The 24,515-nt window shown below is 35.1% G+C and overlaps 1 protein-coding gene across 2 annotated transcripts; it reads left to right on the top strand.

The window, feature by feature from the left end:
• The first annotated feature begins 752 nt into the window (after positions 1-752).
• LOC143240386 (uncharacterized) lies at positions 753-18,389 on the top strand. Of its 2 annotated transcripts, none has more exons than XM_076482720.1 (3): positions 753-1,129; positions 8,755-9,091; positions 18,192-18,389. In XM_076482720.1, the coding sequence occupies exons 1-3, from the start codon at positions 1,113-1,115 to the stop codon at positions 18,321-18,323; spliced, it is 486 nt and encodes a 161-aa protein (XP_076338835.1). In that variant the 5' UTR covers positions 753-1,112; the 3' UTR covers positions 18,324-18,389. The 2 variants fall into 2 exon arrangements, with proteins under 2 accessions (XP_076338835.1, XP_076338836.1); XM_076482721.1 differs by lacking the exon at positions 18,192-18,389 and adding an exon at positions 16,043-16,228 and having other exon boundaries at positions 756-1,129.
• Positions 18,390-24,515: the final 6,126 nt, after the last annotated feature.

Here is a 24,515-nt window from a genome sequence, read left to right as displayed (position 1 = left end):
GTTTCTAGTCCTGAAGGGCCTGGCATGGCCTAGCGCGTTAAGGCGTGCGCTTCGTAATCTGAGGGTCGCGGGTTCGCGCCCGAGTCGCGCCAAACATGCTCGCCCTCCCAGCCGTGGGGGCGTTATAATGTGACGGACAATCCCACTTTTCGTTGGTAAAAGAGTAGCCCAAGAGTTGGCGGTGGGTGGTGATGACTAGCTGCCTTCCCTCTAGTCTTACACTGCTAAATTAGGGACGGCTAGCACAGATAGCCCTCGAGTAGCTTTGTGCGAAATTCCAAAACGAACGAACTAGTCCTGAATTCTCCAAGCCCGTTCCCCTGGCTGTGGTTTCGCTAGATAGTAGATAGGGACAGTGGGAATCTCGTTAATCCATTCCTTAATGGATTTAAATGGCAATTTCATTTAAATACAAAATTATTAGCCTAATATTAATAACCTTTCAAGTTGCTCTGGGGCCTATTAGGCCCCACTTTTCGTAGGAGTGTTAATTTTTTGAAGTTCCATTTTTGTTTTTTTTTAAGCTATCGAAACACATGTACAAAATAAATACACGCCTTTTCCGTGAGGCCGCACCGAGTCAGTTATTTTTGTAAATTATGTCTATCCAAAGTGACTTTCACGAGCGTGTCGTTTGAAAGCTTACGTCACAAGGAAGGCCTGTTTTTTATCATAATCAGACCAATAGCGTGATAATGACTTTTTCAGTGCAGAAAGATAAGGTAAGGTGTGACAGACCTGAACTTTTTTTTGAGATGACTTGTATTCATACAAGTAAAGTTTAAAACTCTGACTTTTTTTTTTGCTTTATAACACTTATCTGCTCGTTTATTAAAGTATTACATAATTGATGCGGTTAACGATTTCATTTTATAAAAATATTGAACAGGTAAATATTTGAGCTCCTGGAACGTTATGCAGTTGTCCACAAAGTACGTGTATCAGCTTCCTCGCGCGCCGATTTGATGCGTCTTCTCGAGCGAGGGTTACTCGCGCATGGAACTCGAAAACTCTAATCCTGGCTCGCGCTAAAGAGCGCCATTCAAAACGAGACGAGTGAAGTATAAGAAGCTTGTACAGTGTTTTCAACAGATTAGTGAATTTCGATAGCAATGGCGTTCGTATTTTGGTAAGTGTTAGGTTTAATATTAACCATAAAAACTGAATTTCATCCAGAAATCAATACTTTGGTGTAATATTGTTCACTTATGACCAGAGTGAAAACAGTAGAAATACCTTTAACTGTTAAACATTTAAAGGAAGTCGGTTATTTTGAAAATTATGCTATTTTAATTGTAAGTAATGTATTTTTTGGATTTGAGCGTGAGGTACCTGTGTTATTATTATTATTAAAAGTGTGTTTTTGTTGTTGTTGTAAATCTGAATATTGAGCTTAAGGAGTAAGATGAGTGACAAAAGAAATTTTCGGTAGACATCGTGTTCGTGACAAGATTCATAGACATTACATAATACATCGTGTTCGTGACAATATTCATAGACATTACATAATACATCGTGTTCGTGACAAGATTCATAGACATTACATAATACATCGTGTTCGTGACAAGATTCATAGACATTACATAATACATCGTGTTCGTGACAAGATTCATAGACATTACATAATACATCGTGTTCGTGACAAGATTCATAGACATTACATAATATATCGTGTTCGTGACAAGATTCATAGACATTATAGATTATGTACGCCGTAAACACTCAAACAGGTAAAGAGTTATATGGGAATTCCTCGAAGTGACGTATATGTATATATAAATCAGTGCCTTACTTAAAAAGCAAATGTTTATTAATCCCATTAAACCAACTCACGATGTTAACACGTGTTCGCGCTTCTTTTTTCTCTTTACATAGTCACTCAAAGCATACTGTTTTCATTGGTGATTAAATTTAATCTGGAGTACTTATCACGCTGAGATTCGGGGTGTGATACCCGCGGTTGGCACAGCGCAGAAAGTCCACTGTGTACCTTTACACCAATAAACAAAGAAGTGCTTGCATGGAGGTATGTATCCATGCGCTCCAATTAGAGCCACTAAGCACAACAAAGTCCTTACGCCCTTTAGACTCGACTGATATTTGGATATATCAAATGTTTCGTGAAATTCTTGCCCGGGCTTTTGAGTTAACCAACTTATAAGAGGTGAAATGGGATGTAGTTGCTTTATTTGTGTGAAAAGTGACACCAGTGACGTATAATGACAAGTTTACATAGGTTTTGGAGAAAACACTGATATCTCGTTTGGACCTTTGTTCACGCTTTTGTTATAATTCTAGGATATGACGACAACGATTTGAATAATGTTTTATTCAATCAAACGACCACAGTGTAAGCAATGCATTATTAAATCTAATGACTGCAGTGTTAATAATATATTACTAAACCTAACGATTACAATGTTAACAGTGCATTACAGAAATTAAACGACCAAAGTGTTAACAAAAGCAAACGACCATAGTGTTAACGATGCATTATTAAACCTAATGACTCCAATGTTAACAATGTATAACTACAGGTCAACGATCAGTGTCAACAATGAATTACTAAAACCAAATGACCACAGTGTTAGCCCCCCACTAGTACAGCGGTAAGCCTAGGGATTTACAACCCTAAAATCCAGGGTTCGATTCCCCTCGGTGGGCTACGCAGATAGCCTGATGTGGCTTTACTATAAGAAAACACGCACACCACAGTGTTAACAATGTTTTACCAAAACCATACGACCACAGCGTTAACAGTGAATTACTGAACCTAACAACTGTAATGTTAACAGAGTATTACAAGAGACTAAAGAGTACAGTATTAACAATGCTTTACGAGAATCTAACAGTGTATTACTTGAATCTAATACATGCAGATATTGATAATATTTTAGTTAAAGTGAGCTAATTCTGAAGAGCAGGATTAAATAGAAATTTGCAAGTTATTCAAGTCTGTTTTGTAAAAATAGACTAACAGTACATAAGAAAATTAAAACATAAAATAATCAAAATGCATTGGATCAGCAATTGGTTGGTATATTCGCTGTTGACGAAAATTTCGACCATAATCCCAATATTATCTCAGGAGGCTTCACCATCTTAGGAGGTTTAAGTTAAATTTAATACTAAGCTAACAAAGTAATATAATCATCATAACTCTAAATATTAAGGATAATAATATCCAAAAGTTATTTTAAACTAACAATATTAATTAAATTAAAATATTGAGTATGTTGTCACTTGCAACATACTCGTCTCCCAACCTACGGGTCGTGGGTTCGAATCCCCGTCACTAAACATGCTCGCTCTTTCAGCTATAAGTGCGTTATTATGTCATGGCCAATCCAACTATTTATTGGCAGTGGGCGTCGTTGACAAATTGCCTTCCATCTAGTCTTACACCGCTAAATTAGAGACGGCTAACGCAAATAGCCCTGGTGTCGCATTGTGCGAAATTCAAACAAAACAACATAATACCAGAAAATGAATATAGTGTCAACAATATTACCATCACAACAATGAAATGTGATTCTAATATACGGGGAGTTTTTGTTGTTTTTGTTTCTTGAAGACAAACAGAAAAAAAACCAACAAGGTTTCGAATCAAGTAAAACACCAAACATCACGCTAAACCGTAGTCATGGAAAAGTTCAACAAAACTCGGATTTGTCGCCCTACAACTATTTAGTGCTGACCTTAGATTCAGTTAGAAGTGTCCAGAGAAACAGAGTAGCAGATACTGACTTCGAAGGACAAACTTTCTGCACTATCATATACGTATGGTGTGACTTGCAACGTTATATCTTTACGCCAGCAAGGGCACGGCCATAAAATATATGTTCAACTACTTAGGTTTATGACCAGTATAGTAAAATTAAAAGCTAGATTGGTTATTAGTCAGTATACTTTAATTCTAGGTAATTTTTCAAAGTTTCAGTCCTACCAGTTACAGATTCACTTGTAACTGGTCGAGTGTCGTGTTTTATACACCTACTGTCTGTGAAATCAGTGTTAACACTGATGTAGTGTATAGAAAACACAAATATATATATGTCTAGTATATTTTGTAAGATAACTTAAAACTCGAAGATCTGGTGTAGTGATATTCAACAGATAAGTCACGTGTTTTTCTTCCATTACGTAATATGCTAATTTCAATCAAGAATAATACAGTTTGTAATTTGTTAGACAAGAACTAAGTCCGGAAATGACGTCATATAGAAGTATGTGACATACAGACATAATAATATTATAGCATCCTCAAGACGGCTGGTATGGGTATTAAAACTTTAATTACGTTAACATCTTTGGGTTAACTCTTTTTTAACCTGAAGATGATCTAAGAAGGTCGAAACGTTGTTCTGTACTTTATTCTAATTAAAGTTTTAATACCCATACAAGCCGTCTTGAGAACACATTTTTATTTCAAGTGGATTTCTCGTCTTCACGAATTAATGTCATAATGTCTTTTGATTAAATTATGTGAGCATAAGTAATTAATACTACACAAAGCCATTTAAGGACAAGATACATTTTATAAATTTGACCGTAATTGACGTCAAAGTGCTCTAAGAATGCGTATAGGCACGTTATTACAAAAATACTCTAAACTGATTCACTGTATAGCTAGATAGGTATTGGCATAAATGATCACCAATGGTATATCGTACAGAATTATGAGATAAGGATTTATAATTTTTACGTCACTGAATCTTGGAACCACGTGCGTCATTGACTTTTTTTTTTGGGCTATTATCTTTTTTTAGGTCTGTTTGTTTTATCGCACGGTATTGTTTTACGTAACAAGTTAAACAGATGTTAAACCGGATATCATATGGCACTTACAGTGCATGCAGTAACTAACTTTTACTATAGATAAATGTTCGTTTTTCTATGTGTATGTAAACTTGAACAATTTGGAGATTTTTCTTTCAGTGAAGTATGGTGTAACGTATCAAGTCGTATAAGATTGTTTAACCAATAATAGAGATTATGGAACTGGACATTTTTATATACAAGGTAGGCCTAAACACAACATCTAACTATACTTACGTAATTTCAGTATACAGCTTAAAAATTGTTACAAGATTGTTTGACCAATAATAGAGATTATGGAGTTTTTTTTAGTTAGTCACAGGGTAGGCCTAGATAAATAACCTGTAACCGTACTTTCCTAACCAGCTGATTTTTAGCACATATTTGTTAACATATTGTGACACATAAATCTTATGTTTAGGTTTTACGACAGCGAATAAAAACTTATTTTACTTTCTGTAAGACAGGCTATAACAAATTACTTTGTTAAAGAATGTCGAAATGGCATCAAATATTAAGTTCTCACTTTTGTCACAAACAAGGATCTCGGGAAATTCAATGGGAAGTTCAATGTGTTATCGAAAATATATGACAGTGTTTCCGTGCAGAAATATTCCACTATCATGAAAGACGTAAAAGAAATGGGACTTTAACAAAATACCTCACGTTTTACAGCAAGTAAGTAGAACAAAACAATTTTATCACGTGTACACAACAACAGCTGTGTTAATTTTAACTTAAAGGAAAGAGAGTGTAACTCAGCAGCGTCCCCTCACCTTGACTGATTGGTTTTTGTTATTACAGATAACTAGACTAATACCACATAAAGTTTCGTCAGGGGTTAAAGAGTCTCAAAAGCTGGGACAAAAAGAAAAAGTTCTTTTTTTTTAATTTGATCAAGAATATAGGACTCATAGACAGTTTTTTATGAGGTTACAGAATCTCAGAAGTGAAGAAAGTAACAAAGTAAAAGGGGATATTATTATAGATGAATGTCTTTTCCAAACTGACGAAGCATAATTATAATTAATTATACTTGTCATAGAACACTAGTACTGGACTGTTGTCTCCACAGCGGTAAGTTTTCGGACTCACTCTGCTATAAACCAGGCTTCGGTGGGCAGAACACAGATAGCCCTTTGTGTAGCTTTGTGCTTAATTATAAAACCAAACCAAAGTGGATTGTTAGGATTGCTAAACGATATATTAGGCTTAATACTAATGTTTTATGACAATTATAATTCAAAACGATTATTGTCTAAAGATGGACATACCTTCTTCAGAAGTTACAGGTTTGTAAATAATCTCTATCTGAAATCTTTGGACAGAAGAAATATTTATTATTTCACTAACTTGACAAGCAAATAAACAAACAAGTTTACAGAATTTTGTACGTAAAACACAGACAAGCAAGCTAATGTATACAAATATAGTGTTATAAAGGTGAAGTGTACCCTAGATAAAAGAGGTATGTGTTGAACTAGGACTAACATTAGCTGAGGATACACATTTATAAAATCCTACGTGTATTAAATATATCTGTGTGTAAGTTATACATTGGACAATGATTATTTTTACCACACGTAATTACTGCTAACTGGCGTGATTACTGTTCACTGGTTATTAGGTTTAACATTTTGTGCAGTCTCAGTTTCCTGTGAGGCTTTTTTTTACCTATTTTTAAAAGGGTAATGTAACTGTACTGGACTGACCTGTGCGATGAAGATTGAAAAAAAAACACTTGACATTTTTAGGATTTGCACGTGAGCATGGACTGATACTTGGTGCAGTAGAATCAATTTTGTATTGAACAAGTTATAGAATCACTGAAATAAATCAGGTCTTAGTGGACACTAACTTGTTTTATAGTTTTTGTACAATGTAGCTACAGTTGTGGAAAAGACATTGATGAAATGATAAAGATGACAAGTGCAGTTACTTTCAAACGTTCATGTCAGTACTAAAACTAATTAATAATAGAAGTTTATCAACATCCTTAACAAAAGAAACATAAAACGTAGAGTGAAAGTATTTGCTCATAATTTCTATGGGATTTCGAGTCTGTTTTTCTTCAACACATAGTAACTTAAATTAACTTAAGTATGTGAATAACTTGGTGACATTTCGACGAATTAATTATTCGATATTATATACACCTGACCAGTTGTGTAGTGATTGTATATATATGTTCAAGTTTCTTTTTTTCCCACCAAGGTCAAATTGAAAAGAAAATCTGTGACGTAGAGATTTAAATACATCTCTTGATTGGTCGTACCTTCTGCTGTGGACTGCAATTTCGACTATTCAAGGCTCATCAGCACAGCTTGGGTCAGCAAATAAAAGAAATATAGTTAGGCCTAATATAATGGTGAAGTGTATATAATATTAAGATATGTCAATGAGCCTTGAAGAGCCAATAGTGCAGTCCACAGAAGAGAGTATGGCCAATCAAGGCTTGTTTTAGGTCTCTTTTCAGTTTTACTTTGGTGACAAACAAAAGAAACGGTGAAGATACAAGTACAATTATTTGTTAATTTGACGTGTATTAAACAATGATAGTCAGTGATGTTATCCATCATCAGCAGATATTAAAAATACATTTTAAAGAAGGAATGATGCTGTGTTAAAGGATTTCGAGACATTGACAACACTTACTTAACTACTGAATTACCATGGTAACATACTTAACAACTACATTATTATGGCAACAAATACTTAAAAACTGTATTATGATAACTAACGTATTTAACAATTGCGTAACCGTAACAGCATATCCTTAACTGCATTACCATGGCAACACAGTTAAACATCTGTATTATGACATTAAACGTATTTTAACAATTGTATTACCACGACAACATATCCGTAACTACTTTACCGTGGTAACAAATATTTTTACTTGACTCTATTACGACAACAAACATATTTAACAACTGTACTGATATGGCAACATAGACTTAACAACTGCATCGCTATGGCAAATAACCTTACTTAACAACATCACCACTCGCTGTTTAGCGACTCACTTGAAAAGCGATAAGTAAAAGTGTCAAGATAAAAAAAACAAACGTCCTTAACTTTTTAGTTTATGATTTATTTTAATTCGGAATCACGGGTTATTTATTGTTCGTGATGGCAAAATTCCAGGAACTTCTCGTAACGAAGGATAAATGGACCGATGTAAACTGTCCTAATTCCTTTATGTGACTCAGTCTCGAGATAAGGCATATCAACTACACAGAAGTATGTTCAACTGTTTTGAGTAATAATTAGACAATGTGAGATTAACAAGAAATTCAGACAGTTTGCCTCATGTACTGCGGTCCGTCACTGGGTTCCTTTCAGATTATAAACGAGAATCTAAGTTTTAGAGCTACGTCAGGACATAGCCGTATCTATCTAGTAAACCTGTAGTGATAAAGTCATGCAGGTCCATAAGATTAAGGCACTCTACTCTGAATCCGAATGTCGAGGGTTCGAATCTCCGTCACACCAAACTTGCTCGCCCTTTCAGCCGTGTGGGCGTTATAATGTTACGGTCAATTCCACTATTCGTTGGTAGTCCAAGAGTTGGCGGTGGGTGGTGATGACTAGCTGGCTTTCCTCTAGTCTTACACTGCTAAATTAGGGACGGCTAGCGCAGATAGCCCTCGTGCAGCTTTGCGCGAAATTCAAAACAAACAAAGAAACAAAGTCATGCATTTTTAGGCATCTGTAGAACAAGCAAAGTTTAATAACTTTGTACTCGGAGAATTGATTGATACTACTTTTTAATATTATCTCTAAATTACTACAGATTTGAAATATGATTGATTACAGTGATTTTATTTATATTTTTCTTCATGTTTATCCGATAAGTTGTATTACTATTTGTATTCAGATATATATTTTAATATTACACAATGTACAGCTTCAAAACCTTTTTTCTTTCCATAGGCGAAGAATGAGTGATGTAGAACGAGACCCTGCCCTCTGGCGGAGGTCGAGGAGAGAAGCATTCGTTTGTCGTTCTGACTCTCTCCCTGCGCCTCATTCGGTTATGCCTCCAGAAGGACACCAGGGGGCGACTTATTCGACTGTTGGAGATTTTGTGGCTAAACATTGCATGCAAGAAATTCTTGGCGGAGTTATTCCTCTTCATATGAAATTATCAGATTTTTGTAACCTTTCAGACAAAGATTTGAAAAAAGGCTTAGGAATTGCAAACCCAGAACAAAGAAAGCGTATCCTAACAATAGTCCACTTGGCTAGAGACATGGAAAGAGAATTAGAGGTATGATATTTTATTATTTTTTTTAAAGTTGCAGTTGGTTTGTGATGCATACAAAGCTGTTCGTTTTTTGAAACTTAACATATTTGTATTGAGATTAGAAGACCGCCCTCTTCTGGTTAGTACATAACTATTGAAGAATTGTGTAATTCTAGTTGTCTCTAAGTGGAAACTAGGTGGGGCTGATTGCTATGGATACTTATATATATTATTTTTATGCCTCCACAAGGGCACGAGTGGGCGTGTTATTCGACTGTTGGAGATTTAACGACTAAATACTGCATACAAAAAAAATTATTGGCGAAGTTGTGCTAACCGTCCCTAATTTAGTAATGTAAGACAAGAGGGAAGGCAGGTAGTCATCACCACCCACCGCCATCTCTTGGGCTACTCTTTTACTAACTAGTAGTGTGATTGACCGTAATGTTATAACGCCTCCACAGCTGAAAGGAGGAGCATGTTTGGTGTGACGGGGATTCTGACGGCGACCCTCAGATAGCGATTCGACACCCTAACTACCTGGCCATAACGGGTCTTTGACCGGAAGGAGGGTAAACAGTCAGAAGTACAAACCACCTGACCTGTGTGGTTAACAACCCACTAATAGGATTGGCAATTACAGTGATAACGATCTGGTACCTGAAAGTGTAGAGTGCAGTAAATGCTATATCGTAACTCGAATCTTGGACTTTTAGACCCACAAGCCCGACACGCTAATTATCAGGCCACGTCCGCTATATGTTCTGTTTCAACATTAATCTTTAAATTACCATACTGTATTCATAGCTGTTTCTATATGCCCAACATATTTAAATTATTTAAATCGTTATGTGTAAGAAATCAGAAAGTGGATGGCGCAGATAGCATCTTTGCTTTCTGCCATAGATATCGACTAACCGATCAGAAAGTAGGTGATCTGGGGGGCCAAAACTAACCATTTTCGATCCGTGTGTTGTGTCATGTGTTCGCAGTTGGGTGTTTCTTCTTTTCTTTCATTAAATTCTTTCTTTTTAAAATAATTCTAAAGTATCATAATTTGTAACACGTATCTAAGCCTAAGAGCCCTTGGGCAGTATTTCTTCTGATGCGGCCACGTTGTGTTATGCATAGTTATTTGAGCAGACATGTTTATTGAGTGGGAGACGAATTAGTCACTTTATTTACGGAATTACTGTAAAGCCTCTCTTCTTTAGTTTGTAACCCTAAATTCACGTGACAGATGCTTCACAAAAATTTACACCTTTATTTGATTGTGGATACTAACTTTGACAAGTGTTAGGATCGTAATTTTAATGCTTGTTTTGAATTTTTGCTATGTGCCTTAACCGTCCCTAATATGGCAGTGTACATGACTACTAGTCATAACCACTCACCTCCAATTCTTGGACTATTCTTTTAAAAACGAATAGTGGGATTGACTGTTAGCTATAACTTCTTTTATTGTATTGTTTGTATGAATTTTGCGCAAAGCTACTCGAGGGCTATCTGCGCTAGCAGTGTAAGACTAGAAGGAAGGCAGCTAGTCATCACTACTTACCGCCAATTCTTGGGCTACTCTTTTACCAACGAATAGTGGGATTGACCGTCACATTTAACGCTCCCACGACTGAAAGGATAAGCATGTTTGGTGTGACAGGGACTCGAATCCGCGACCCTTATATTACTAGTCGAGCACCCTAACCACCTTTATTTAAAATAAAGTTCAGAACAACGTTTTGACCTTCTTAGATCATCTTCAGGTTAACAAAGAGTTAAACTGAAGATGACCTAAGAAGGTCGAAACGTTGTTCTGTACTTTAATTCAGTTAAAGTTTTAATACCCGTACCAGCCGTCATGAGAATACATTTTCACTTCAAGTGAGTTTCTCGTCATCACGGATCCTAACCACTTGGACATGCCGGGCCTAATTTTAATGTCTTCGGAATGAATATGTATACGGAAATGGATTGCTGCGGGATTACAATATAGTTTAGGATTGAGTATTAGAAACCTAGTGGTGAAAAGGTAATCTACACCGTGGTTCTCAACCGTCTTTTACCTCAAGGCCAATTTGTAACCATTGACGGTCAGTCACAAACTCGCAACTCTCTAGTCATTTGGATTACTAAATAATTAAACTATTATCCATCTTCAGAGTATGCTATCAATCCTGTATTACAGTTATCCCAGTATGTATTACTAAAAGCTCTCTATGTACTTTACTTATGAGTGACGTCATATAACTATCAGTTCTTTACACTACGTATTGTGACAAACAAAAGCAAGGTGAAATGAATAGTTATATTGCAATATGTGTTCTCCACCTGTAGGAATGGTGTAAAAAAGGTCAGTGATTTGAGGGTTAACACACTGTGTTAGTGAAATATGACGAAATATGTTGTAGTAGCCTGACTGTTCACGTTCTAAAGATTATTCATATTTTAGGGCAAACTTCATCTTTGATTCTTATGTCTCTGACGTCACAAATTATGTAGTAATTATAAGAATAGAAAAACCTCGATTCTCACGAGAGTCTTTCTGATATCGCACGTGAGCAGGCATAGTTATTGTGATATAAGAATACCCCTTCTAAGTCTTTGCCATACTTCACCGTAAGTAATAAGAACCTATCTTCTAAGTCTTTCTGATATGTCATCGCAAATGAGAAGAAAATCTCCTTTAAGCCTACGTACAAAATTTTCTCAACCCAAACGAGCCGTTTTTACATATATATTTGTTATACTTTGTAGTGTATAAAAATACCCCTTTTGAATTTATGCAAAAACATTACACGAATGTGTAGCAAAAAATAGTTATGGTTGTAATTTTTTCCTTTTGTTTTCCGTAACCCAACTGAACCATACTACATTGTTTAAACAGAAGAAAGCATATTATATTTGTATCATTGGACCTAGACGATGTTGCTATGGCCTTCGATTCATGCGCTCATTCCAATAGTATTATGACGACCATTGTTATCCAAAGTACTAACACTGTAGTCTTATCGCTTCATCGACCTTGAAATTTACTGATAGTCAAAGGAAAAATATTGTACTCAAGTTTTCACAATCCAATCTAAAGATTTTATTGTCACTTGTACCAATATTTTGATTCCTAGTTAGCGTTATCTTTGTGCTGATTTTGAATTACAAAGATGTGTAGTTGGTCCTTTTTTTATATAATTACAAACGTCACTATATTCATCTTGAAGTTGTTTAACATTTAAATGCAGTCGTAGTCAAAATAACATATAGTTCACATATAGTGTTTGAAATGTTCGCCATTTTTGTTTGGGTAAACGTCCTGTTCTCAGGTGTTTTGGAGCATGCGTAATTTCCATATGGACGTCTTTGGGCAACAGTATTGGTAGTGTGTGTGTGTTTTTCTTATAGCAAAGCCACATCAGGCTATCTGCTGAGCCAACCGAGAGGAGTCGAACCCATGATTTTAACGTTGTAAATCGGTAGGCATACCGCTGTACTAGAGGGAGACGATTGGTAGTCTTGGTTTGGTTGCGCAAAGCTACTATGGGGTATCTGTGCCGTTCCCCACACTGGTCTCAAAACACTGTTTTTAGTGATATAAACATGCAAACTTATCACTGAGCTACTGACTCTGGGAGGATTTACTGTTAGTCAAGGAAAGGACAAAGTGATAAGTTTTCCAGCAAAGGTTAAAAGATTTTTTTTGCCACTTATAGACACGTTCTGAGTCACTGGCTATTATTATATTTGTGTTAGTTTTAGATTATGAAGATTTATGGTTCTCTGTTTTATGATCACAAAGTTTGTGGCATTTATACTCAAGTTCTTTAAAATTTAAATAGAATTGTAGCAGGCATAGACTGTCCCACGGAGACACTGGAAAAATGGATTACTGCTCTGTCAGAAATTATTATTTGTCTGTTGTCTTATATTGGTAGTGTGTGTGTGTGTGTGTTTTTATAGCAAAGTCACATCGGGCTATCTGCTGAGCCCACCGAGGGGAATCGAACCCCTATCATCATTGACATTACAGTTAACATGTGTGTTAATTCTACCAATAACAATGTGTATCGAAAAGGATTTACTTGATAATATTTCTGTTGAAGACGTCATTTCTTAACTTGTGTAAGATTCCTCTGTTTACAAAAGTACTGATCGTGTGAACTGTGTGTGACTGTGTATTAATATTAAACCAGTAATAATAAAAGTGTGTGTGTGTGTGTGACCACCGTAGCTCTAAGAGGAAAGAACATAGAAACCTGAATTTTTGTACCCTTACTAAGTGGACCCTGAGAGTGTGCTCCGGGGTATTATTTCTTATCTTATCCTTGTGCATACGTGCATGCACGTCTCCATAGTGTACTCTGTATTTTTACCGCAGTGGCGCAGAGGTACGTCTGCAGACTTACAACGTTGGAAAACGGGTTTCGATACCCTTGGTGGGCTGAGAACAAATAACCCATTGTGTAGCTTGGCGCATAATATTAAACAATTGAAACCTTATGATTATTAATTTTTAAAAAATAGAAAAGCTTTTGGTAACAATGCGTTCCAACAAAGGCTTTTAAGTCATGTTGCTTAGCAACAGAAGGATAAGATAATATTGTTTTTAGTCTATGTACCGGAAGTATAAAATGAAATGTACAAATAACAAAACTCGAAAAATATTTGTTGATTTCTTAAGTTATAGTGTCTGTTGATTAAAGATGTTTGTTTGTTATTAGAAACTTTGGTGATGTAACAAAAAATACCTTAATTCAGATTGGTTTGGTTTGTTTTGAATTTCACGCAAAGCTACATGAGGGCTATCTGCATTAGCCGTCACTTATTTTGCAGTGTAAGATTAGAAGGAAGGCAGATACTCATCATCTGACTGTTGACTGTATTGACTGTTACATTATAACGTCCCCCCCCCACGGGCGAAAGGGCGAGCATGTTTGGTGTGACGGAGATACATCTAGTCTATCAGCTCAGAATTAGGGACGATTAGTGCAGATAGCCCTTGAGTAGTTTTGTGCAAATATTTGAAAAGAAACAAATAAATGAAGAATGCCAGATTTGTGAACGATATAAAATATTCAGAGACATTTATTTAACTTTTATAATATCATCTGTATCCAGTGAAAGAAAGGTTTGATTTATATAGTACCAGTGGAATCGTACAGATTTTTAGTATTCTATAGTTGATAGCTTCATAGGATATGTTTACATATACATTTGGTAACTTCAGAGGATGTATTTAAATTTTGTTTCTTCAACAGAAAGTGAATTTCATTGTAATGTGCAATAGTAATAATTTTAAAAAGTTACTTATTAATTAGTTCACTCGCCAAAGTAGTATATATACATATGTGGTAACTTCAAAGTGTGTGTGACACACACACACACACACACACACACACACACACACACACACACACACACACACACACACACACACACAAATAAATCACTAACTGCTTCCCTGAACAATTATGAGTAACTATCTGTGACGTTTCACATGGTATTTAAACACATAAATTATATTAGATTATTGCGAGTGAATGCTCGACCATACACCAAAACCTGTAAATTGTGTATATTGTTAAATTTTTCTTTTCTTTGATAAAAAATGAATTTCGTTGTAATGTGTAATAATAATAATAATAATAATAATAATAATAATAATAAGGCGTGATTTATTTATTTGGTTCACTCGCCAAAGTAGTACTGATGAACCGTGAATTCGAAGAAACTTGTCTACTGCAAAGGTAATAGCGAATTAAAGAACATGTTAGGCCTTTAATTCATTCACATGTTCACTGTTGTTTTTATTACACGTTTTGGTTGAAGAGAAACAACGACATACAAATAGATACATAAGTGAAACAGTCAGTGTATTTGTTTTTCAGGAAATAGTTTTTACTTCTGAAGATAACAAAATATTACATTTAAATACACGATTTTTAATTAGTCAAAATTGTGAGACAGAAACTGTGAGAATTGGGTTTCTTATTAAACACACATGACACCAGTATTACTACTTTAGATATATTTAAGTGGTCTAAATACCTTATGGTTCTTTTTTTCATTGTAAAGTTTGGATTATTTTGAATTTTGCGTAAAGTTACACGAGAGATATCCGCGCTAGCCGTCCCTATTTAAGCTGGGGAAGACTAGAGGAATGCAGTTAGTCATTGGCACCCACCCTTGGATACTCTCTTACCAACGAATAGTGGAATTGACTGAACAGTATAACGTCCACACGGCTGAAAGGGCGAGCATGTTTAGTGGAACGGGGGTTGGAACTCGCGACTCTCAGGTTGCGAGTCGAGCGCCCCCTAACCATCTGGCCAGGCCAGGTTGGGACCTTGCTGACAGAGGGACTTGGAAGATAATTTAATATATAAGGAGTTTTGTTATTTGTTTGTTTATTGTAAAACACAAAGTTACCCGATAAGCGGCCAGTGCTCTGCTCACCTTGGATTCCTCAATTCTTGACTACCTCTATCAGCCCTAAAAGCCCTCAGTTGTATGTTCTTAATCTTTATTTAGCTTTTGACCGATCTACGCTATCAAAAGTGTCGGAACCGAAAGTTTTACTGCATTTTCATTTTTACATATTTGACTCATATAGCTGCTGTAAATTATATTAATTTTCTTGGGAGAATGCCTTCAGAACACATTAGATTGACCACAAGAACTGTTCTTAACAGTTCCTTATACTTTCAATCTCTCATTGTAAATTCGTAATGCGTAGTCCAGTACCCCCAATTTGCAAGTCCTTGGCCTCTGTGTTTTCTATGAAATGTTGTGAAAAGTCTCACATGCCTTGAGTTATCATTTTGTCTAATTGTGAACAGGAATTTAATTTATAAATTAGTTAAATATTACATATATATAACAATAATTACACGATCACAGCGTGTCCGTATTTTCTTATTTATATTTCTTTATGATTTTCACTTAAAGCTACATAACATTTAGTCATTCCTAATTTTGATCTGATAGACTCAAGTGCTGAAGGCGGATAGCGAACAGCATCCACCGTCAACTCTTGTCTGACGGACTAGAGGAACATGCATGTTTATTCTTATAGAGCTCTCAAGATTCCCGTGGTGCGGAGTGCGTTTTTAGTCATAGGGTGGCGAACCATGAATCCTTGTACTCACAGTCCAAAACAATAATTACTAAACCGCGCCAGGGTGAAGGTCTTAAAGCAAAAAATATATATGTATAGCTTAAATCATCTGTCACTGGTTTATCCGACACACCTGTTACAGGAAGAGCTATACATGAATTTTACAATGAATTTCACCCTCTTTGCTTGACAGACACGGTTGGCGTGTTTTGTAACCAAGTTTATCAAGTGTATTTTGTCATTTTATCTTTCACATAAAAGCTGAACATATTTTGATAGGGTGTTGGCATGGCCTAATGGTTACTGCAAAGTTATTGTAGTATGAAGAACATATTTTGGTTAAGTAAATCTCTGTAACAAATTATGAGATACTGAATACGATTATGTGATTTCAAACCCGTTTAACGTATTTTGTTACACATACATTTCTGTTGTTTTACCTCAAAACATGTTTGGTACGTGGCGTCATCTAGTGTGGTCAGATGAAGTTCACATGTGTTTTAAAATTAAAAAAAAAGGTATTTCACTGCTTGTGTCATTTATTTGATACATTTAATTTTATAATACATGATGTTACTAACAGTCAGAGCGATTTTTATATTTTATTAATTTTCATACAAAGTCCTAAGTACTAAGAAATAGTAAGTGAGGCTTAAGTATTTTGTCAATAAATGTACTAAAGCCAAGGTTGGACAAAAATTTAATTACATGAAGTGTCCATTAAAACAAATGTTTTGGCTACTTCTTATATAAAGAAACGTAAATATGTATTCAGTGCTTGCTCGTTATAGATTACAATTGATTAAAATATATTTTTCATTACCATACGAGCATACTTCTTGGTTGCGGTTTACTGAAGACTGAAATGTTAAAACAATATCAGATATAATTTTTTAAAATTCGTTCTTCACTCAAATGACGAGGTTCTGCCATCTTGTGAACAAATAATTAACTAAGGAAATTGTTATTAATGCTACAGAATAGGAGGATGGCTTGTAGTGATAGGAATAATGGTACAATGGCGCGTTTTATTTATTATAAATAAATTGCACATTCTAAAAATATTGTTTGTAAATCTTAATTTACTATTAAAGAGGAGTAACTTTTGGCTAGAGTTTGGCTTAAAAAATATATATTTAACTTGGTTTGTGGTCCAGTTTGACATACCACGTTATATCGATAGCAGGCCTTCTGATGAAACTTAGTATTTTGAATGTAAAATAAATAAATAAGTTACAATGATGGCGTTTGAAGGAACACATACGATAAAAAATTCTTCATTTTTTATCTTAATATATTCAGTTATTTTATGAAATAAAATCAGCTTATTGTGTCTTCAACGCTTCAGTTATATTTAGGTATTACTAGGAAGCATGGGGAGTTATCCCCCCCCTAGAACCCCTTAAGAAGGCCAAAAATAAAATATGTATCATAGTTGTGTAATTAGTTGTTCCCACCCACACTCCTCGGTATGAAGAAGTTCTTATGTTATTGCCTGCATAGAACATCCTAAGTTTTGTTCCAGTGGATACAGTTTGTCATTCAAGATAACAAAGGAATCATTTGTCCGGTTTATTTGGAATAAAGCACAAAGCTACGCAATTGGCTATCTGTGGTTTGCCCAGTATGGGTATCAAAATCCGGATTCTACCGTTGTAAGTCCGCAGACATATCGCTGTGCCACTTGTCCGATAATTTTCTGAGCGCGTGTATGGTGGTTGGGTAAGGTGCTGTCAATAGAAAAGGCGGCAGGTAATATCAGTAACTTATAAATACAGCTTTGTTCTTTCTCTGCCGTAGCTGTAATGTTATTTCCCATTTTATGTAACAGAATATAAGTGATCTTTGTACATAAACTTTAGTTGAAACTATATAAACTATCCAGGATTTTCGATACAAATAAGCCCCCACCTACAAAATACGGTTTAGCGATGATTTATTTGTTGAATGCTATTGTATATTTTGCTCTGAACTTGGTTTTAGGTTTAGTTAATAAATCTGTCTGGTATTTATGGCTAGGAAAACAATCTGCACCTTTCTCGAGATTTGGGTGATCTTATGTACCCTGGAGGGTCAGGTAAGCTTCGACCTCTTTCTCCTTCCATCACTTTCATGTTTATGCAGTATGAGTTGGTATGGCTACTGCTTTAGGGTCAGAGTAGTAGCAATCTGAACCCTGATCTTTGTTGGTTTATTTTGAATTTCGCGCAAACCTACACGAGGGCTATTAGCGCTAGCCGTCCCTAATTTAGCAATGTAAGACTAGAGGGAAGGTAGCTAGTCATTACCACTCACAGCCAACTCTTGAGCTACTCTTTTATCAACGAATAGTAGGATTGATCGCACATTATAACACCCACACGGCTAAAAGGGCGTGCATGTTTGGTGTGAAGGGGATTGGAACCCGTGACCCTCAGATTGTGAGTCGAGCGCAATAAACAACCTGTCCATTTCGGACCGGTTCCTTGTTGACAGAGGGATTTGGAAGATAATTTAATATTTAATTAAAGGAGTGCTGCTGTGTGGGCTTGTTTATTTGTTGTAAAAGACAAAGATACACGAGAGGCTGCCAGTGCCCTGCCCATCCCGAATATTTCAATTCGCGACGTAATTTCCTCTATCAGTTCTAAAATTAATTAGTGTTTCGAACTTTAGATTAAAGGAAATCGAAACAGGTTCCGGTTATTAGAAATTAATCATTTAAGGAGACATTCAGGAGACTGCATTATATATATATATATATATATTTAAATAACATATTGTATAGTATTGTGTTATGAACAGAAAATAATTCGTTTCAGTCAGTGTTACAGTTTTCATTCCCATGGGGAAGTTAACAACTAGTTTTAATGAATTTGTAACAGCTCCTCTCACATTAGATATAGGGAAATTAATTTAATTTTTGCAGGTTATTAGTCCGTATTCTTTGCTGCATTATTTAATTCAATAAAAATTATTTAGTTAATTACTACCATTAATATAAAAACGTAGGGTTAAACGTGTTCAACGATTGTTTGTTTTTTGGAATTTCGCACAAAGCTACTTGAGGGCTATCTGTGCTAGCCGTCCCTAATTTAGCAGTGTAAAACTAGAGGGAAGGCAGCTAGTTATCACCACCCACCGCCAACTCTTGGGCTACTCTTTTACCAACGAATAGTGGGATTGACCGTCACATTATAACGCCCCCACGGCTGGGAGGGCGAGCATGTTTGGCGCAACTCGGGCGCAAACCCGCGACCCTCAGATTACGAAGTGCACGCCTTAACGCGCTAGGCCATGCCGGGCCCATGTGCTCAACAATCAGCAGCGAATAAAATTATAAAAAAGATTAGATAAGTACTTTATTACCTAATTACATGATTGATGCTATTTTAACGTAAAACTACATAAGCTGTCTCCAATGCATGGAATCGAACGCTATATTTTAGCGTTATAATCCCCAGACTTACTGATCAGCGAGAAGTGAATAGTTATGTGATTAGAAAGTGAGATAAAAAACAACAACAAAAAAACACAATCTGAAGGGTCATAGATATATTAACGAATAATAACGCATTACATATTTAATAAATAAATTAATGAATAATAACGCATTACATATTTAATAAATAAATGAACGAATAATAACGCATTACATATTTAATAAATAAATGAACGAATAATAACGCATTACATATTTAATAAATAAATGAACGAATAATAACGCATTACATATTTAATAAATAAATGAACGAATAATAACGCATTACATATTTAATAAATAAATGAACGAGTAATAACTCATTACGTATTTAATAAATAAATGAACGAGTAATAACTCATTACGTATTTAATAAATTAATGAATAATTCATAACGTATTTAATAAATTAATGAATAATTCATAACGTATTTAATAAATTAATGAATAATTCATAACATATTTAATAAACTAATGAATGGGTTAAGTCGTGCGACTCCTAATCTGAGGGCGGTGGGTTCGAATCCCCGTCGCACCAAACATGCTCGCCCTTTCAGCCATGACAGTCAATCCCTCTATTCATTGGTAAAAGAGTAGCTCAACAGTTGACGGTGGTTGGTGATGACTAGTTGCCTTCCCTCTAGTCTTATACTGCTAAATTAGGGACGGCTAGCGCAGATAGCCCTCGCGTAGCTTTGCGCGAAATTCAAAAACAAACAAACGTTACATATTTAATAAATAAGTTAATGGGTAATAACTCATTATATATTTAATAAATTAATTAACGAATAATAACTCATTATATATTTAAATAACGATATAACTCTTGTTTTTTCTACTTGCTATACATTTTTTATATGTTTGTTTTAATGAGGTGTCTGATTTTTTCCTTTTCATTCACTCATTTATTCTGTGTATGAAAGTCCTGATTGGATTAGCGCATAATGTTAAAATAGAAAAGCTAGTTTTGAATGTGAGCAAGTTACGTTTTTATTATTAAAAAAATTAAATTAGTTGAACTTTTCCTGAAACAGTGGTGTGTCTGCGACAAAACACCGCTAGAAATCGGATACGATACCCGTGGTTGGCAGAGCACAGATAACCCATTGTGTAGCCTTGTGCTTAATTCAAAACAATCAGTCAATCAATTGTTGGTAAAAAGTAGTCCAAGTGGTGACGGTGGATGATGTTGAGTAGCTGTCTCCCATCTTGTCTATAACTTCAAAATTAGGGACAGCTAGCGCAGAAATCCTTTGAGTGGCTTTGCTCAAAATCCAAAAACAAAGAGGATTTGAAACTAGACTAGAAACGATAGCACATATTTGACTGTCTATCAACACAGTGAGTAAGAAAACAATATCCGCTTGTGATATGTGTTGTTAGAAAAGGTTTCTCTAAGATCTTTACTCAAAGCTACACAAAGTTTGGCCAGTTTGGTTACTGTTAAATACAAAGCTTCACAATCGGCTATCTGCAGTGTGCCCACCAAGAGTATCGAAATCCGAGTTGTGCAAAGGGCTGTATCCGAATATCCATCCCAAATTTCAAAGTGATAGAATATACTAGAGAGCAAGCGGGTTAGTCGACAGAGCCATTTACTAACCCTTGGACTACTTTTCTGTGATCAAATAGTAGGTTTGACCGTCACACTTATAACGCATGTACAGGCCCATTGTGTGGAACTCGTTTATATAGATGCTTGAACTAGACTATTCAGCACATATATTTTTACATGAACTTTTTATCAGATCAATAGATTATGAATTATGTACACTATCGCGTGCTAATTTGACAATAATTTTAATAATATACATGAACTTTTTATCAGGGTAACAGATCGTGAATTATGTGTTATGTCTCATGCTGGTTATCAGTTTAATAATATACATGAATTTTGTGTAACAAGTTAATATATCATGAACAACGAATGCATTTATATGCATACATAAATTTTTGGAATTACAATACATCACACACGAGATTGTAATGAACTTCTGGAATAACGGTACAACCAACACGAGATTGTAATTAACTTTCCATACACAAGAACAAGACCCCCAGTGGTTCAGCGGTATGTCTGCGGACTTACAACGCTAAAAACTGGGTTTCGATACCCGTGCTGGGCAGTGCACATATAGTCTATTGTGTAGCTTTGTGCTTAATTCAAAACAACAACAACGCAAAGACAAAGAGAAAACTTACTATCACGAACTTGTACATATAAAGCTTTCATTCATGTATTTTTCACTAACCTTGACTGTCATGGCAACAACCGGGTACTGTACATGTTATAAGTCAAATTATCTCTTCAAAAATCTCTTGCAAGTACAGTCCAGTTCACCAATGTAGTGTTAACGCACTAAGCTACAGCTGTAGCAACGCCCTAGGATCATTCATTGTTCCGAATAAATAACATAGAACTATTTACCGATGACCCAAAGACACGCGCAATAATCGTGCATGTTAATATTCAGCTTAATGACATTCGTTACATGTATAGTATGTTTTAATCCATCGTGAATATCTATAAGTGTTGAGTAAAATAAACTGAAAAAAACAACAACTTTGTAAAGGGAGTGGGGAAGTCTTCTTTGCTGATCAGTGTTGGGAAAAACACCTTCTACTTTTTTTTTTTAACTGTCTGTCTTTGAACATTGTCTAGTTTGTATATCTGGCATGGGATATGAAGTTCTTGGGTTCGAAGCATAGTGCTACAAAAGCAGTTTGCACTTTCAGCTGTAGTGGCGGTAGTGGATTTGGATGGGCATTAACCTTTTCATTACCAGTTGGGTATAATCCACTCAGCTCGTAACCACGAAATTATCCATGAGAGTAATTATACTGTGCTTTCTGATAACGTACACACATGTTTACAAAATTTTACAGGTTATTGGTGAACATTACAAGACTTTCATACACAAAATATCAGGTTTTTGAATAAAGATTTGTTTTATTAAAGGTTTTTCTTTCAGAGTGTTGATTATCCAACATGCAGAGTAATTTTGATCTTAAGATTAAATATATATTTAAAAGGGTTTATATGTGAAATCTTTTTATTTTATATGTTATTTTCAATATTGAATAGTGTTCAATAGATTTTTATCAATCTCGTAACCACCATAAAAGATTAGGAAATAATATAAATTATACTTTTTCTTTTCTACAAATTATAACTCGAAAACACAACTGTTCTGTTTAAATAGCTTAAATGTCACAACATTATATATATTTTTTATTTTTTACTGGCATACTTCTGTTATAAAGTTTGTTTTGCACTTGTGGCTTAACATATGTATTTAGGCCTGAGGTGGCCGATTCTGTTATTGGGATTACGGTCGAAAATATCGATAACAGTGAGGGTTTTCAACTGACACAATGCATTTTAATCTTTATAAATAACAACGTAAGACAATTATACGTAATTAGCTATCACTATTACAAAAGCCAGATTGAATTTTTACTTTCGAGCTAAGTTGGTTGTTTTCTCTGATCGGAAGGTAATAGTAATGAAGTGAACATACAAACAGGTAACAGAGGTGTTTATATTATGCCTACGTAAGTTTTGTTTAGTGTATAATGACATTTTATAAATGGCCAGGCCATATTCTCACGAGTTCAAGAATAGCTATTCCCTAATTCTGAACTGCTGACCAGAGAGATAAAAATTACAGGCAACATTCACCATCTACACAGGATTGACTGTTGTGGTTTTAATCCTTTCTAGATGGGTCAGAAGCCAAGTCATCACGTTTGTTGACTCCAATTGAAAAATTATTGAATTACTGTGTTATGAATTAATGACATTAATTGTGGTATCCACCTGTAGTTTATAATTCAAATTTTCATACTATATATTACTTAATTTCTTTAGTTTAAAAGTAAATATTAAAAACATTTAAACATCGGTTTTGTGAGTCACGTGGTATGTTGAATGCTGCACTGGCTCAAATTAGATACACGCGGTGGGGGTCAAAAATGGGCCCACTTATGTTTAACTGGTTATAGAAATATCAAAGATGTGACTTTCGTGCCTAAAAATGTACCTAATTTAATCTATACTAATAACATACTATACTAATACGTTTAACATGTATTTTATGCAAATTGGGTATTACACCCCTTGTTTAATGTCGAAATTCACGTTTTCCACATTGGGGGTCATTTTTGACCCCGTTTAAAAAACTCAATTACATTTCTGGTAAACAATCAAATAATATATTGATATGAAATTTTGTGTTCTAGAACATTCTAGAACACTCTATAAATGTTCTCGAGCATTCTAGAATATTCTTATCTACATTGCATAGAGAGCCCTCAATCGATGATGAATCAGGAAAACCTGAAATAATATCATATTATAACTCCACCAAAGGAGGAGTCGATACACTAGACCAAATAGTTAGATTCTTTTCCACAAAAAGAAAGACCAGAAGGTGGCCAATGGCACTATTTTATAACATTCTTGATGCTGCCGCATACAATGCTTACCTTCTCTATCGCCAGCGCCATCCAGAATTCGCATCAAAGTACCAAAAAAGAGCAAGACGTGAATTTCTGAAGTTGCTTACTGATGAATTACTGCCTGAAGACGATACAAATGAAGTGATACCTCCAAAAAGACAAAAAGTTGCTGAAGAGAACGTTAGGAAATGGTGTCAAATATGCGCACGTGGTTCAAGGAAAAAAACTCCTTCAAAGTGTATCAAATGTAGTAAAATGGCTTGCAATGAACATAAAGTTACCCAGAGTATATGCATAAATTGTATAGAATAAATATTTTGTCCAAATTTATACTTTGCTTATATGAAAATAATTTTTTTTTAATATTTTTGGTGGGGGTAAAAAATGACCCCCAGTGTGGGCAACGTAATTTTTTTGAGTGTG

This window comes from Tachypleus tridentatus, chromosome 13 (genome assembly GCF_004210375.1).
Source record: "Tachypleus tridentatus isolate NWPU-2018 chromosome 13, ASM421037v1, whole genome shotgun sequence".
Taxonomy (NCBI): Eukaryota; Metazoa; Arthropoda; class Merostomata; order Xiphosura; family Limulidae; genus Tachypleus; species Tachypleus tridentatus.
This window is presented reverse-complemented; position numbering and strand designations above follow the sequence as displayed.